This window comes from Ochotona curzoniae, unplaced genomic scaffold (assembly GCF_017591425.1).
Source record: "Ochotona curzoniae isolate NIBS_2020 unplaced genomic scaffold, NIBS_Ocur_1.0 contig_1071, whole genome shotgun sequence".
Classification (NCBI taxonomy): Eukaryota; Metazoa; Chordata; class Mammalia; order Lagomorpha; family Ochotonidae; genus Ochotona; species Ochotona curzoniae.
Genome location: NW_024464939.1, coordinates 26,483,760 through 26,501,238, shown reverse-complemented (window position 1 = coordinate 26,501,238; position 17,479 = coordinate 26,483,760). Strand labels below are relative to the sequence as shown.

The window sequence follows — 17,479 nt, the reverse complement described above, 5'->3', positions numbered from 1 at the left end:
AGATGAGAATTCTGAGACACTGTGCTAAAGCCACACTAATGAACAGCAGATACATGACTTGGCTCTAGTAATGAAACATACTGGTGGGGGAAGGAAGACAGATGGTTTAGAGATGGTGCGCAGAGAAGGCATGTTGGGATATGAAGATGGGGCAGAGGTGGGAAACTTATCCCAGCAGGAAATAAATTATAACAAGATCTTCAAGGCACGGGCACTTTTGGGAATCAAAAGGAAATCCAGGGAAGGTCAGCTGGGTTACAGAAAAGGGAGCAATTGCGATGAAGTAAAGCAGGACTGGCAGGCCACATGAGATCAGGGATACAAAGAGTGAAAACAGACATGGAGGATCCAGCCACACGCCACAGCGGAGGTCAAGGCAATTGGCAATGGTCATAGCCGGCCACCAGAGTCAGGATGGGTGCTGGAGGCCATGCTGACAGGACCTGCTAATGGATTAGATGTGAAGGCAGACAAGAGAAATCAAGGAACACGGGGTTTTTAGTGGACCCAGCCATGTAGGTAGGAAGGCCATTAGCAAAACTGCATGAGACTAGAATAGAGGCAGTTCAGGGACGCAGGAGCTGAGGAGTGTGGGAATGAGCCAGGAGATGAGGAAGAACGAAGAATTCCAGGTTAGATAGATTCTAAGACTGAGATATACCAACAACATTAAAATGGCAATAACAGGTGCATAAGGGGGTAAAGTAGAAGTTTAGAGCAGAGATCAGGGTTGCATCTATATATATCCAAGTTACCAGCATATAAATAGTATCTAAAGCCATGACCATACATGTGATTTTCTAAAGCAAAAGTCTCAGTAAACAAAGAGCAGGTGCTAGAAGTGTGTGGCTGGGAACATGATGCTAGACTGAATTCCTTCCTCTGGCTGGAAGCCCGCCCCACGCACCTAAAACTGCCTTTCCCCTCTCTGCAGACCTACATTGGCTAACTTGAATTTGGCAAACCATCTCAATTCACTGGGGTCAGCAGCTCAACCTCCATCTGGTCTGCCTACTAACCTCCTGCACCTTCCCATACAAGTCTCTCTTGCTGTAACCAGAGTGTACAACATTGCTAACCATGCTGCATGGGGGGTCAATTACTCTCAGTGAGAAACTCTTATCTCACTGCTTGTGCAACCCATGTGTCGGCTATTCTGATGGTTGCAGATGCTCTGGCCTCTGGGCTTCACACACACTGCGCCCTCTTCTGCAAACACTAGCAACGCTAGCCTGGAGTTCTCCACCAGCCTTCAGCTCCTATACAGAGGTGTCCTCTCCTGCAGGGATGTTTCTTCTTGCTCTACGTGGATAAGTCCCATAGAACACAAGTTTCCCCATTTCAGCACTTTGCTTCACTATGCTGAAATCCCTTCCTTAGACTGCATCTCCCTCGTGCTAGGATACAACAGAAACAGACTGTGGCAAGGGAACGACTACTAGCTCAGATGGGCAGAGCTACATTCAAGACAGTGGCTTCCTACAGCCAACAGAGGAAACAGCTCTTGCATCCCTAACAACCATTAGCAAACATCAGTTCAAATCACAGGGAATGTTTGTGTATTTAAGGCACACGATTATTTCCCCCTTAGGGCTACTTTGGGACTGCACCAAGCCAGCATGGGTGTCAGGATACAATCCCTGCATGAGTTGTTTTTGGAGGGTTATGTCTTCCGCTTTCATCAAGGGACACTTAAGAAACAACCTTACAAAAATGAACAGCATTGGTTTCTAGATTATCACTGAAACTTTTCTAACAGAATTCACAGGAGAACTTTCTGAGATCAATGTTAAGTGTTGAGAAAATGCTTTATATCCCCTAAGTTGGTAATGTGCTTTTTTTCCCCTGTCTGAAAATATAGCCTACCAATAATGAAAACTCTCATTTTGCTCTGGCAACCAGCCCGGTATCAAGGAAGGTGAAAGTTGATGACAGCACCCAATGAGCCAGCAGCATCTTGTCCGTGACATGTTCCTCCTCTCAGCCCCACCCATTCATCCTTGGTTTACTTGTCCTCACTTAGTCCATCACTTTGCCAGGTATATGGCAATCACTTTTAGCAAGGTAGGGTAAAATCAGGTAAACCTAGCTCCATTTTAGACATAGTATTTGGGCTCTGATGATTGGAACACATTTTTCTTTTTGGAAAAGTAACTCAAATATCCAATTAGTATGTAAATTTTAAAGTAATGTCCAGGTCACTTCAAATAAACATTATTTTAAAAACTTGCAACAAGTTAATTTTATTTCATACCATGCTCTGTGTGTACCATTTCATGAAGAACAGACTGAATCGGTTCATCTACTTCATCTTCGATATACTGGGGTTCTAAAATAATTATAAAATCAAAAGTAAGTGGAAAATATCCAGGCATTAGTGTGGGATTCTCTTATTCAAATATGGCATTCTTGTATATATACATATTAAGAACAATATATTTGGCTAAGAAACTATACATCTTTCCATATCTGTTTACTAATTTTCCTCCCATGTTGGAAGAAAGGTAAATACTGAACATTGGTTTTATTTTGTCACCAAACATAAAAGTTAAAAATATTTCAATTTTTTAAAAAGAACATTGGTTTCAGATTTTTGTGAAAGTTTCACTAACAGTAAACTCTAATTATGAACATTCACATTAATGATAGAATAAAACGAGAAGGACAGAGCTTTCACACGGGAAGTCCTGGGAAGTAAGAGCAGAGGTGTGGACGGCAAAGCCGACATGGTGTTAAGCACACGGTCAGCACCCGAGTTGTCAGGGTTGACCAGCCACTCCTGGAGGGGAGGACATGTGAGTAGATGAAGTGGCAACTGGAACTGACCATCCTTTCAAGTTGGCAGAAATGTATCAGACAGATCCATGCATTCAAACACAGGTGACTCACAGAAGTGAACACGAAGGATGACATCTGACACCATGCTGCCTGTCAGGTTGGCAGACGAGCGGCAACACCGCATAACAAACAGGAAACTCTCCATTTCACCGACATTGACGTTACTTTACTAACATAGCCTGCATGCTGGTGAATAAAATAGGCCCTAGACATGGCATCCTAAATGTTGTCGTGTGAGATGGTGTCACAATATCAGTTATGTCAGAGAGCTAATCTTCAACAGCAACAGTGAAAAAGGTAATTTTAGGAAGGGAAGAAGTTTAATCACACTGCAAAATTATTTCAAAACACAAGACTGCCTTGTATTTTCATTGATGTTTGTTTCACAAACTGTTTCCATACAAAAGTCTCCAATCTCCATTCTTCATAAGTATCTCTCAAAATACCTGTGACAGCTGCTTACCTGGATCCCCTGTGTCCCATCTGCTGAAAGCACCACCCCCGCAGAAGAACGAGTCACTAGACCAGAGAATGCAGGACCTCATTCCTCCACGTAAACCCTGTGCTCTGTGCTGGCCTCCTTCCCCCACACAGGTGGAAACCCAGGCTCCCAGGGAAACAGGCAGTGAGACGGCTACACCTGCTCCCTGCACGATTCATCTGAGATATCTACCACATGCGTCATCGACACCTCACATTCAGATCTTACAGGAATGGCCAAGTCACTTCATGTCATTAGATACTGTTTTAGTATCTAATGACAACTTAGCTTTCCATTGACTTTGAGCTCCATATTTCCCAAATGCTCTTTCTCTCCCCTGCCAGAGGCAGAAGCCCAAGTGCAACCAGCTGAGTAATGAATGGAGAACATGGTGAGAATGCAACTGCACTTTCTGCTTTTATACGTGTGACTGCTAGGGGAAAGGGGAGGGACTGGATGGCGGACAGGAGTTGTTCACTGCATTTTTATGAGAGTTAGGTAACTATGTTTACAGAATGGGTGGGTGGACTCAAGGGCAAACAAAGAAGCTAGGCACTTAGACAAGAGGAAGTTTCACAAGTTAACACTTATAACAACTGTTACCAAGAAGTTGAAGGGATTTGAACGCATAATAAACCAGTACACTAAAGATCTTTTAAAATTAAGGAATACTAGAAACAAAGGAGAACATATACAAGTATGTATAATTTTAGAAAAACAAAATGCTTAAATTTTAAATTTATTCTACAGCGTATGATTTGCTGGGTTGAATCCAAGTTTACTTTTCTAAAAAAAAACTAAGCAAAAACTCACTATTTTGGTTCTGGAGGCACAGTATGACTATATCAATTTCACAAGCATTGAATGCCAGAAGACAATAAAACCTCCAAACAATACAGTGATCTTAAAGAAAAAGGAAAGCCAAACGTCTTATCATCAGGATGCCTCTGGAATCCAATTTTTTAATATCCACTATTAATTTTTAGCATCCAATGTTATACCTAACATTGCCAATAGGTGGCAGAATAAGACCAAATTTCATAAGAACTGTGTCTGAAAACTGCAGTGGAATTTTACAGTATCCAGAGAATAGTAACAGATTAAAATTTCATATATCTAAGATTTCCAAACCTATGGGTGTAGTGATTACAGATGGACTGAATTGATCTATGAATCCCCGCAGGCGTAATTGCAGCCTCTCATAGGAAGACATGGGGTATCTCGTTATAGCAGTGGGACCCTCATAAACAGACTGGGAGTACAGGTGCCCACATCTCCCATCAGGATGCCGAGGTTCCACTGCTGGATCCAGTTCCAGATGCCAGCTTCCCATCCAAGCAGACCCTGGGAGGCAATTTCGTAAAACCTACATGAGAAAGTTAGATGGTCTTTGCTACTATACGTATCTAAGGTGTGACTCAGTAGATGGGTCGGGACTTCCTCTCGCTGGCCCTCAAATAATTTTTAAGTTGTTTTAACGTGCCAGGAACCCACTCTCTGAAGTCATGGGGTAAACAATGACAACACTAGTCCTGCGTCTGTTTTTATTTGCAACATAACATAGTATGGAAATGTTGGAATTGCAATGAAGAAACACAGCCTTTAGTTTTCGGGGTTCCTGAACAAAGGACAATGGTCTATGCCTTGGGTTCTGGATCTCCAAGATTAAGATCATGCTGAGCAAATGTCACCAGGAAAAAAACAAAAGAAGTATACTACAAGATTTCCAAAGAGAAGATAATGTAGTTATTCTGTAAACGAAGTGAAGCCAAGTCCCAGGCAGAGGATCAGTGCCAGACTAAGATGGCCCCTGGTGAGACTCCAGCAGGACTTACCTGCCCGCAGGTGACCCAGCTCCTCCAGCTCATCCGGCAGCTCCACATCCTCGGGAGGGGCTCTCCGCTCCGAAGCAAACGCTTCTTTAGCAGATCCTTCTTTAAATCCTGCATTTTTTCATTTACAAGGTTACCTTCAGCTTATTTACTTTTTGGATATATTAAATCAGAAAAAAAAAACCAATACCCTCAAACATTGTCATCAGTAATATAAAGTAACTGACAGTGTTTTACACATTATAACTGAAATGGGACAGTAGTTTCAACTTCACAGGGGCCTTTAATAGCTTCTCTAACATAACCTTTCACTTAAAGGCCAGCAGAGAAGTTCTTGTTTGAGTTCACAAATATCTGAATACACACGGTAAATGCACAGGAAGCAGCTCCTTGTGTTTGCTCTAACTCCTGAGCCCTGGACGCAGCTCATCAATGAGAACAGCTAAGACGCACTTGAACTTCCTGTTACCCTGTGCACTCCATAAAACCTTAATGCTTTCCTTCACTAGCCCTCACAGGCTTTTTCAGGATGTGCTTGATGGCACAGGGGCAACTCAACAGTTTCCCATCAAAAAAGATAAGCATTTCAATTGCCTGAAAAACTTAACTCCTGCTGCATTTTAAAAAGGTTTCATTTTGGGTGGTGGTAGTGGAGGGGTGAGCAGGGATTCTGCTGCTTGAAGAAAGTTGAAAACACTAATACTTCAAAATTCAGACACACAACACCCCTAAATGGCTGGATTTCTCTAACTCAACCTGGAGTTCTGTTTAAAATTTAAATTGTAAAACAAATGAGAAATGTAACAGTGGAACACCAGGCCCTCTAATGGGAAGAAACATTGAGCTGTTTTTTCCATCCAAAGAGGCAGCTGAATTATAAATTCATTAACATCAGGTCACAGCTATTTCCAGAGGTGAGCGCTGCACAGAAATAATGCTGTCAGCTTTCCAGACCCTGGGCTCATAAGGGATCCCTTCCCTTGGATCCCTAGGAACCCATTAAAATTTAACATGAATACATTCTGTACTGGACATGCCGTAGAGAATTAGCCCTGCAGGCTTTTATACTGGTGTGGTTCCTAATGCCCTGGACCCCATTTTTTTTTCTACCCAAGTTGCTTTTGGCTCACAAATTTGAGGCAAAATGTTAAAAATTAAGCAACAAAACTAATTCATACGGTCAACTCAGTCAACAAAAAGTTTTCAAAGTGGATTTATTACGCAGTAAAAATAGCAAGGAAATCAGTGAAATAAACATTATTAGGCAATGAAATGAAATTTCTCAATTTTCATGTTCCTGGGCTGCAGACAACAGAAAGGCTTGAGTCAGAAGAAAAGTCCTTCTGAGACTGCTTGGCTGGGAAGAAGCTCTGGCTTTATGCTCACGCCGTCCGGGCTCCCCATGCAGCTTCTCCCCTGGATGACAGGACGGCCCGAAGCAGAGGGTCACCTAGGCGCTGCCTCTTTCCTGGGCTTGAAGGGATCCCTTTTAGGAGTTCCCAGCAGTCTTCCCTTTCAGTCCTAGTCCTCAGAACGAGACTCATTCTGCCCTCCGAGCTGGTGAGACCACCAGGCAGCCACAGCTGCCACAGCCATTAGTGCTGAATGAACGCAAGTCCACCTTAATAGTCTCAATGCGACTTTGAAAATTAAGCCAATCCCCTTTAAACATCTTGTTTTTAGTTCTTTTGTTATATGCAGACATTTATTCAAAAAGCTAACATTTAATTACTCCGATTTTACTTAAAACTGGAAATTTAAAAATAGATAAAATCAACCACAAGATCAATCCCTCATACATACGGAATCACTTACACATTATCTTAGTATAGGAATTAACTTACTTTACTCGCTGTTACCCTAATCCACCTGACACAACAGGAAAGCATGAATGCATCACCTCCTTTAAGCACAAAGGAAGACTAAACTCTGTAAACTGCTCATGGGATTCATTCAATCAAGATACTTAGCAACTATAAGTGTAGGGCCCTGTTGTATAGTAAACATACAATATTCCAACACTGCAGAGAGTGCAATTTATAAGACATGAAGCATGAACTACTTTGGACAGAAACATATGCTGTGGAGGCAATGCAGAGGAGTGAGGCAGCAGGGAACGCCAAGGGACTATCCACAATCAACAGGTATGACTCTAACATCTACATCCCCAAGGAAACCCAGGTTGCGGCATGAGAGTCAAATTGGGTGAAGGGAACAGCCCACATTTCCTGTTCCTGGGATGTGCTGGGTTAGGAGCAGCATGGTGGCTGATGCAGCAGGACCAGAGTATGTGTCCTTTAAATATTCTGGGACACAGTGAGAGCTACTCCAAACTGAATGCATCATGGCATGACCCTAGATGAACAGGCAGATTTCAGAAAGGGGATGATGAAAATGACCCCAAAATTGGATAGCTGAAAAAGTTTCTAAGATTCCTGGTTTTAGGACAAATGCAGGAACGCCATGACTGCACTTTAACAATGAGTAAGATTCAGTTAACGGACTTGTGACAGAAGGAAGACCCTCCAGCACTCTGCCACAGCAACATTCCATCTCAAGCACACTACTGCTGCTCCATCTTGGTTACCACAAATACAAAAAGGGAATAAAACAGTATCCATCTGAAAAGTTTAAGGATTAAATTAGTCCAGTAAATTCTATCTTGACATATTTACTATAGAATAATAGAAATATTGCACCCACTTTTCCTTTATTTCATTTACACCAATTTAGTGCATTCACCTTCCCCACATATAGACATGAATTATGGACAACCTCCATGTTGTTAAAACCTATTGTAATAAAAAAAAGATAGCATTCGGGATACACCCCCCCCCAAATAAATAAATAAATGTCATTTCACAGACCTCCCCCCACCAAAAAAAACCTATTGCAATTATGGAGGAGTCTTGGGTTTTCCTTGTTTAAAAATCTGAACACTTTCTTCAACAGTGCACACTGTGGGATATTTGACCCCTGAAGCAGACCACCAGATGCCCAAGGAGCCAAAGTCTCCGACATTCTGACAGAGAATACTGAGGAAGCAGACTTCCTGCTGGGATTGCTGGTGGCCTTGCTGGCCAAGTGTGACTGGGAATGTGGGAGGCACCTCGCTATCTCTTCCTCTTCTTCTAGTGCTTGTGGCCTAAATGTATCTGAGTACAAAGTTTTGTTATGTTCCTTTTCTTGTTAGATCTGTTTACCAGCGTTGGTTCCTGTAACTCCTTTTTTCTACACCGATGCCTGAAGCCAGCTGATCCTTTCCCAAATTCCTTGTGATCTATCTTTAGGGTGGCTTGTATGCTATTGTTTAGTTAACAAGTAACTTTTTCCTGCCTGCTTGCCCTGAAAAAATCTTAGCATAAAGATGCCCGGGAAAACTCAATAATGTGTGCACTGGTTCATCTTAATTTTGTATCTCCTGTGTCCCGATTCTTCTCAGCAAGGTGGTCACACTTCAAGTCCCAGTCCCCCCCTAGGCGAAACCCCTGGAGTCTCAGTCCCCCCTGGAAGAGCCCCCAAAAGCACACCCAGCTGAAGTGTTTTTAAATGTTCTGTTTTGCATATTTGCCACATGTGTCTATTAATAACGTAGGTTCCCGCACCCAGTAGCGGGAGTTCATTCAGCCTGGCAGCAGAGCCCAGAGAAGGAGCAGGATGATGAGCATGGTAACAGGTGCATGTAAGGTACAGCCCCTCGGAAGGCTCTGAGACACCTAAGTGCAAACATGTTCCCTTCACTGGTCATGCAGGACATGCAGAAAAGTTCCCCACACAGAGCAAGGGCACAGTCTAGCCAGAGTAGCAGGTGACGTTGGCAAGCGCCGCTCAGAAAATAAACTGTGTGATCTGGCTGCCTTCAGTGCAGATGAGGAATGGGGCAGACTCTGCCTGATCCAAACCTCTCCCATCTTCTTCAGAGAACAGCACGATGGTTTCCTTTTGCGGAACTGTTTTCCCATCACCCAATGGCTTTAATAAGTGGATAGTGGACTGACCCAGGTCTTGTGATCGCAGCCCATTCTCCCACCCTCCCTCCGAGAATTAAGAGTTAAAGACAAGCATGTGGACTCTGTCTGAGGAGGCGGCCAACACTCTGGCAGAGGCCACAAATGGACAGAGCGGTCCAAAACACTGTTTGCACTCCTCAACCAGTAAAAATCAATGACAACCTGGGGTTTACAATCATGTGAGGTAAATCAATATTTTGTCCATATAAACCAATTTGCATGGATTTACTACAAGTAACCAAAAGATTCTGGGAAATACTTGGCAGAAAATCTGTTAAATATATTCCCAACTTCCTGAGGTAGAAAAATCTCTTTTTCCATAGAAACAACAGTGACAAGAAGACATAGAAACACAGAGAAAATGCAGAACTGGCCTTTCGGGACCAAGCAGGTTTTTGCTCACTAGAGTAGAAAACCTGAGGACCAGCAGGGTGCTTCTACGGAAAGGCGTCTTACGAGTACAAACTCACGGCTGGGTTTTTTTAAGGTTGGCCAGTGATAAAACTTCCCAATGGTTTCCTACGCTTAAGATTTGTGTTTATAATGTATTAAGTGACGTACTAAACTTCAGACTTCATCATTAGTGTTTCTAGCGTTATGTGGTATGCTCTAAAACTAACCATTCTTGTTGTTTTACAAATATATAGTGTTCTTAAGTATTTTGAATTGCCTCATCATCTCGGGAGGCTAACTCTGTCTAGGATACCTACTTCACAGGTAGATTTATTACAAAGGACTCCAGACCTGTTGAAAACAGGCAAAGTTGCAGTGACTCCAGATTTTTAACCATTTCATTACCATTGCTGTGCTGAAGCAAACAGAACCTGAGGCCCCACGAGGTGCCAGCGGCCCCCACCAATGCAGCGTCAGGTGGCTCCGACAAGCTGAGCTGCAGGTTTTCAGTTCTATCTAACAATACCAAAGTCACCAACTCCAAGATACACTACGCAGTGAAATTCTCTGAATAATCAAATCTAATAAGTATTACCAAAGGCACCAAAGTCATGAGTCACAGCCTAACGCATCAGACCCACTTCACAGAAAAGGAGTTACCTCAAAACATGTGGCATTGAAAGTCACTGACTTCCATTATTTTTCATGGTAGTATTTACAGACTTAAGAAATCATTGTAGAAACCTCTAATAGTACAAAATATTGTCAGTGAATTCGACCCCTCTGGAGCTGAGTCAGTCTCAGGACTCGTCAGGGACGGAAATACGTCCATTTCTCTACCAGTCTCTCAGGAGACAGGATCCATGCACGAAACCAACTAACCATCCTTAAAGTACAACTGAAATGTTTGCTTGAAAAAGAGAAAGGGAATGGGGGTCTGGCATCATGATTAGGGTTCTGCCTGGGCTTGATGCCAGGTTCCAGCTCTTGTGAATGCAGATCCCGGCAGGCGGCTTGAACAATTGCATTTCTGTGGCCCATATGGAAGACCTGGGCTGTGTTCCTGGCTCCTTGCTTTAGCAGTCACCAGCTTCAGCTGTTGTGGGCCTTTGGGGAAAACCAATGGATAAGTGTTCTTTCACTTGCAAATAAATGAATGAATTGTTTTAGAAGGTAAGATTTCAGGAAGTTGATTACAAGTCCTATTAGAAAGAATGAAGATTCACGCACAAACTGAATGCAGCACAGAGGTTAGACAATGAAGAACTCCAGGCCTGATAGTCTATGTGAGAGCTGGCAGGACACCTGGCAGGTCACATGGGCAGACCACTCTTCAGCAAGGAGGTAGCTGGTGTTTGATAAGATTCACCGCCCTATAGCTTATCGATTTGTACTTTTAAAAAGTTGCTTGCTTCAAACCCACCAACAGAAGCCTGCTAAATCATGACTGTATAATTAATAGCCTAAAATGTATAAGAACACTGGGCTGTTCAACCGGGAGCTCGGGCTCGCTCCCTCTTCCTTCTTTTCGTCCTCCCTGTGAATCCTGCAGCAGCCTCGGCTGTGATAACCCCTGCCCTGCCCAAACATGGGCTGGGGGAGGCAGCTGGGAGACCTAGGCTAACCTGAATGAACCACCTTTATGCCTTCGCACCGACTTCAGACTTGATGATTTTCTGGGGATTTAAAAAATCCAGCACAACAACACAACAACAAAGAAATCAATGATGTAATTGTTTCAAAGAAAGTGACGTGAACAGCACAAAATAAAAAGAGATTTTTAGCTAAACTTACAATCAAATATTTATATAAGACTAATCATGTTTATGAAAAGTAGGCTACTAAAATGTGAAATGTTACCATAGACAGTTTAGGAAAAATTATGCCAATACAGTTCTTAGAAATTGTTAAGTATTATCATACACCACAATTTAAAACAAAATATTGTCAATAATACACAAAGAATTACATTCTGAATATTTAATTTTCACTTGTGAAGTCTTCCTCAGAACTTCTTCTGACTCCCTACTATGACTATTACAAAATCATGTCCCTGTTCTTAGTTGGTTTATTTTGCTCAGACAGGGTCATCTTTCTGTACTTAATTATACCTAGGTAACAACACAAAGGAACAACCACTGGCTTCTTGTTGTATTAAAGGTGATGCAAAACAAAGTGCTAACATAGTTTTGATACATTAGGTTACTAAGTTTTCAGTTGAATCTAAATACAGCTGGATAAAGTGTAACCTCAATTTCAAAAGAAATGTTGAAGCTTTTTTATCTAGTAAACAAAGGGGTGGAGGAGGAGCAGAAAAGGGGAAGAAAGAGAAAAGACGATGAAGAAACTAACCAGGTTCCAGTTCCCAAGTGCTCTAGAAGTATCCTAAAACATTCTGGTAGAGTCTTAATTCTTGAATGGTCCAAGCCAGGATGAAACTGAACGATTTCCAAGCACCTGACTGAGCAATAGATAGTGCCTATGGGCTTAGGCCAATCGGGGTATTATAAACCGTTTCACTCATCTAGTTAGAATTTAGGATTTCCGTGCTTCCTGCCCCATAGTCTTTATCTTTCAACAAGATAAAATTACTAGAATTGTCCTAACTATAATCCTCTGCCCTCTGTAAGAGAGAACAGTCCACGGAGAAAGTTAACTCTAAACATTTCATGCATTAACAAAACGGCAATCCATCCACCTATCTCAGCAGCAAGACAGAGCACCACGTGTGCTTTTGAAAATGTCATGACTTGTGTATGTGCAATGAGGACCTGCTTCCCTTTTTTCTGTCCATTTCTTCATCAGAGTCATTCTCTCGCCCCACGAACCCTCCTCCTTGCAGTCTGGCGGGGGAAATACCCAGTCAATCCTTCTTGAGCAAGCCAAGAAGACTTCCCAGCACGATTAAGGGTCACAGTGCCCACCACACCTAACCCAGCTGGCTGGAATTCTTCCCCAGCTTCTCTCCCACAGCCAGCCCATAAACCAGCACCCTTGCAGCGGGGCTGAGAAGCAGGCAAGGTGTTGCTGAGGCTCAGACTCCTCTTTCTCCGGAAGTGGCAGCTTGTCTCTACAGAGTGAAGCTGGGCAGAAGGCAGCAGAGCCAACGGGGATGAGGGCTAGGGAGCAACACAGCCCTGATGACATCCTGCACTTTGTATCTACTTGCTGAAGTCAGGAAACCTGTGTTTGCAACCAAAGGAGTCCTAAAGCTAGCTTCTTATTCAAAGTGTTACTGGAATCCAAACAGAAAAGTCCTGACTAATCAACAACTGCTAAATTTGGGTCAAGTTTCTACCCAAGAAAGCTTCAGACTGGATTAAACAAAGGCATTGGATTATTTATTCTCTAGGATTTTATTCTTTGTCTAGATTTTAATATATTATCCTAGGATTTTCCCTTGCTGTGCATTACTACTGCAGATGTTGGATTTCTCACCACCAAATGCTAGGTATTTGATTCCCACCAATGAAAGCTGCCAGTATGCAAGAAAAAAATACACATGCAAACTACAGGATATATAGGTAGGTATGTATGTACATACATTTTCATAAATGAACTATATAATGGAGACCAGCATACTGAGAAGTGAAACCATGCTGCAGTATGCATCTTTACTCTCGAATGAAAGGAGGATTCCCAGTGAAACCGTTAAATATACCAAGACCATACTAGATTTTCTACCTTTGTCTATACCTGCAATGCCTTGATACACTTACACAGCAGAATGTTAGACTTGTGACAGTTGCTGAAGGACTACATTACTGCAATAACACGGGACAGCAGTGGGGCAATTGGGGGAAGTGCAGGGGAGACTCCCCATGCCTACGGAACCATACCATGAAAAATAAAAAATAAAGTTTTAAAAAATTAATATATTTGCACTTAAGCTTACACATTTCTGCCTTGAAGCATCTGTGTAGCTTAAGCTCTTCGTACTAACAAAGGAAGGGCCATTTTATAAAAATATTTGTGGCAGCATTCAAGTATTTTATTATAAACAGGGTGTTCTCAATATCAACTGATTTTCTCCAGACATCACACATAAAAATTTCATACATACAAGGACCAGTGCTATGGCATGGCAAGTAAAGCTTCTGCCTCTGGTGCTGGCATCCCCCAAGAGCACTGGTTTGAGTCCTGGTTGCTCTGCTTTGGATACAGAAATCACTAATGTGACTGTGAAAGCAGTAGAAGGTGGCTCAGGTTCTTGGTCCCTTGTACCCACGTGTGTGATCTAGAAGCTCCTGTCTTCAACCTGGCCTTGCTCCAGGCATTGAGACCATTTGGGAAGTGAAGCAGCAGATGGAAGCTCTCTGTCTCCCCTGCCACTCCCTCTCACCACTAAGTCTGCCATCAAATAAATAATTTTTTTTTAAAAATGGGGCCCAGTGTGGTAGCCTAGCAGCTAAAGTCCTCACCTTGCAAGTGGTGGGACCGCATATGTCGCAGGTTCTAATCCCGGCATCCCCACTTCCCATTCAGCTCCCTGCCTGTAGCTGGAAAAGCAATAGAGGATGGCCTGAAGCCTTGGGACCCCGTACCCAAGTGGGAGACCTGGAAGAAACTTCTGGCTCCTGGCTTCGGATCAGCTCAGCTCCGGCTGCTGCGGCCACTTGGGGAGTGAATCAATAGACGAAGGTTCTTCATCTCTGTCTCTCCTTCTCTCTGTATATCTGACTTTCCAATAAAAATAAATAAATATTAAGAAAAATGAAGGCACGAGATACTGTAAACCACTTGCAGAAATATATTTCTTATTGAAATTGCATTTTATTAAATATCTTCTGAGAAGTTAAACTGATTTTTACCCAGATTTAAAATTTTCAGCTCTTGAGAAATGGTAATAATTATGATACAATCAAACATGAACAACAGATGTCATACAAAGAAAAGATAGATACATAAGCTGCAAGGATGCCCCGATTTGAAGTCATGATGCCTTTCCATAACTATTCCAAGTCTGTAAAGATTTTATAAACCAGGGTTCTGAAACTAAACTTCTAAATAGAATTTGCTCTTTTATTCAGGGACTAAATTCCGTGTATCTGGCACACAGTCAATATCTGTTGGAGGAGAGACAAGAAGTACCTGGAAGTGGTTCAAAAGGGAGGGATGGGGATAGTTGGGAGTGGAGGGAACATAAAGGGGTGAGGAAAGGAGACGAAAGAAAAAAAGAAAGGAAAGAAAAGAAAAAAGAAAGGAAAGAAAAGAAATAAGAAAAGGAAAGAAAAAGAAAAAGAAAAAAGACAGACAGACAGACTGGAGGACAGAACCCAGGTAAAGCATGAGGAATGAGGAGGAAGTGGGGCTTGAAAGACCAAGAGAGGCAGGGATGCAGCACAGGGGAAGAGGGAGGCAGCACCTAAGCCTGGGAGATACCCACAAAAGAGCTCTGGAAGAAAGAGGGATTAATAAATGGGGAGGAGAAGGAAGGAGCAAAGCATGATGGAAGGAGCGAAGGAGGATGGGAGGAACAAAAAGGACAGGAGAAAAGCAAAACAGGGAAAAGAGAGGGGAAGGAACACAATGGAAACAGAAACACCATCTTCTTCACAGCGTGTGCATGCAGCACACACCTGGACATGGCAGGCCTTGGGCCGAGTCACGCCATTGCAAAAGTTAACAACTGAGGTATTCTTACTTGTTTAACCCCAATGAAGGCATCCAAATATATTATCATTCAGAGTATACACATACACTTATCTGATTACATCAATAAATTAATAAAAACAGGAATTTTACATTAAAATTTAATGACACATCTTCAAAGCATCAGCTCTTAGTTTTAGAGGCATGAGACAATATATGTAAATTTCAAAGAATGTACTTGCTGAGCACCAATAAATACATTCCAGGAGTAATTCACACATCGTTCCCAACCGGGGGTAATGTTAAGTTTTAGATGCCTGTTTTTGTGGCCAGTCACGATCCAGAATATGCCATTTCCATGTTAGTTCTTTCTTTTCTGGCTGTTTCCCTTTGCTAGGAGTGCCAGTCTGGCAGAACTTCGGCTTTCCTTTCTGTCACTCTTCTCTCTGGGTGCCGGTTTACTGGGATCTTTCATGGGCGCTGACTTTCCCCTGTTCCCCTTAGTCTTTGAACTTTCTGCTTTCTCCTTTTCTCTGCTCTTTCTCACAGTAGGGGACGACTCTCTCCTGGATACTTCTAAAGCAGCCATTCTCTCACCCTTCCGGTCATCCTCTTTTCCTTTCTTTCCCTTTCTTCTCTCTTCATTCTTACTTTCCCTTCTTGACTCGGGTTTCTCTTTTTCCTTCTTGAACTCTTCTTTAATGAGTTCTTGGGTTTTCATGATTTTCAATCAAAGGAAAACATGTTTACTGACAATATGTCTTAATTCATAGAAGAGCAACTTAGTGAAAAACTCTCTTAAGATCTCCCAACACAGGAGATGCTGGTTAAGTTACTTGAACAGGTATTTTTTTAATGTTGACTAAGAAACACATGCACACACCTCCAGAACACAACACCTAGGAACCAGACACTAGAAACCCGCCATCATGTTTCTGCAGCTTGCAAAGTGGTATGACTTGCTTTGAAAAACCAATGTTAACATGCAATGCTATCAGAGTGAGTCCATCCCCAAAGGCAGTGCTTTACCGGGTTAACAATCACACTCCATCACTGTAACAACATAAGTAAAGGAACACTGCAAATAAAACTGAAAACTGTTCATAATTTGTTTCCGTGTCAAACTTTTGGAAAATTTTTAGCTCAAAAAACTAAAACTTTGAAAATATCTAGACTTGTATTCTTTAAAACTACACAAACAAAAATTAAATACAATTCAAATATTTTAGCTAATGAAGTAGTATTTAAATAACAAATAATATTTCTTTGCTACTTGTATTTCACATTGTGTAATTAGTATTCCTTTAAGTATGTTTCCCTGTTAATGAGCACAGACCCACAAGCCAACGGATGTCTTTCCCATTCCAACAGAAGAATCAGCAATTAAAAATGGAATACACACTAATTTCTAAATCTCAGGTGAGACACTGCTTTCAAAGTGCTTTTCACATAAAGTTTACTAGAGCAGTTACAAAATACTTTGAACTTTCCTCTCGTTATAAAACTATAACAAAAAATATTTACTGTACAATGTACCTCTGAAGCAGAGACAAAGGAAATGAAAGACCTCTTTGAAAATGCACGTGTTCTTGGTCATCACAGCCATGGAAAATTCACATAGCATCTCAGGCACACTGGATTTATGTGTTCACTAAAACAGGCTTCTGCCTTCTATCTTACTAGATAGTAGTCTTGATTAGCCAAAAACAAAACAAAACAAAACAAAAAAACCACATAGGATTTTTTCATTAGTGAATTTCCTGGAGAACAACAGGAAATCCTTCAATCCTTCCTGAATCTTAACAAAATCCTGCAATACAGAAGCCCATTCATTGAGAATCAACCACCAAGCCTTCATTCTCCTTCTCTGCTGTTTGTAAAGCAACACACTTGACATATCAAAACAATAAAATGTGCAATGTCACCAGGATTGGTTCTTCATAGGATCTTAACAAAATTAAACAACTCACATTTGATTTACCTGTCAGGATTAGGATGTAAAATTTTACTTTGTTGACCACTTATTTCATCATTATTTAGATACTAACAAATTATCTTCCTTGAAATTAGCTAGATCAGAACACAAATTGATAATATTGAAATTTCCTAATATTAAAATACAAATCTGGGGCCAAGTTGTGGAGCAACACCTCCTGCTGTGTCAGCATCCTGTATGAGTGCCAGCTCAGAATGCTGGCTGCTCCACCTCATATGCAGACCCCTGCTAATGTGGGAGCTCTGGCACCCACATGGGAGAGCCAGAGGAAGTTCCTGGCTCCTGGCATCAGACTGGCCTAGCTCTGACCATTATAGCCATTTGCAGAATGAGCAAA

General features: G+C 41.9%; 2 protein-coding genes across 2 annotated transcripts in view; both read right to left on the bottom strand.

Moving 5' to 3' along the window:
• Positions 1-13,978, bottom strand: part of LOC121165982 (aspartyl/asparaginyl beta-hydroxylase-like) — a 150,997-nt gene extending 137,019 nt beyond the window's left edge. The window contains exons 1-3 of the mRNA XM_040995007.1: positions 11,907-13,978; positions 5,155-5,262; positions 2,255-2,329 (exon numbers count right to left, since the gene is read on the bottom strand). Coding sequence (XP_040850941.1) covers positions 2,255-2,273 — 19 coding nt within the window. The 5' untranslated portion in view covers positions 2,274-2,329; positions 5,155-5,262; positions 11,907-13,978. The remainder of the gene's footprint in view (positions 1-2,254; positions 2,330-5,154; positions 5,263-11,906) is intronic.
• A 291-nt stretch (positions 13,979-14,269) lies between these two features.
• Positions 14,270-16,294, bottom strand: LOC121166016 (UPF0329 protein ECU05_1680/ECU11_0050-like). The gene has a single exon (XM_040995047.1). It carries the CDS (start codon positions 15,865-15,867, stop codon positions 15,508-15,510), a length of 360 nt encoding a protein of 119 aa, XP_040850981.1. The 5' UTR covers positions 15,868-16,294; the 3' UTR covers positions 14,270-15,507.
• Positions 16,295-17,479: the final 1,185 nt, after the last annotated feature.

Coding starts and splice junctions, on each gene's coding strand:
- LOC121166016 (XM_040995047.1), bottom strand. CDS start 15,867: ATGAAAACCCAAGAACTCATTAAAGAAGAGTTCAAGAAGGAAAAAGAG.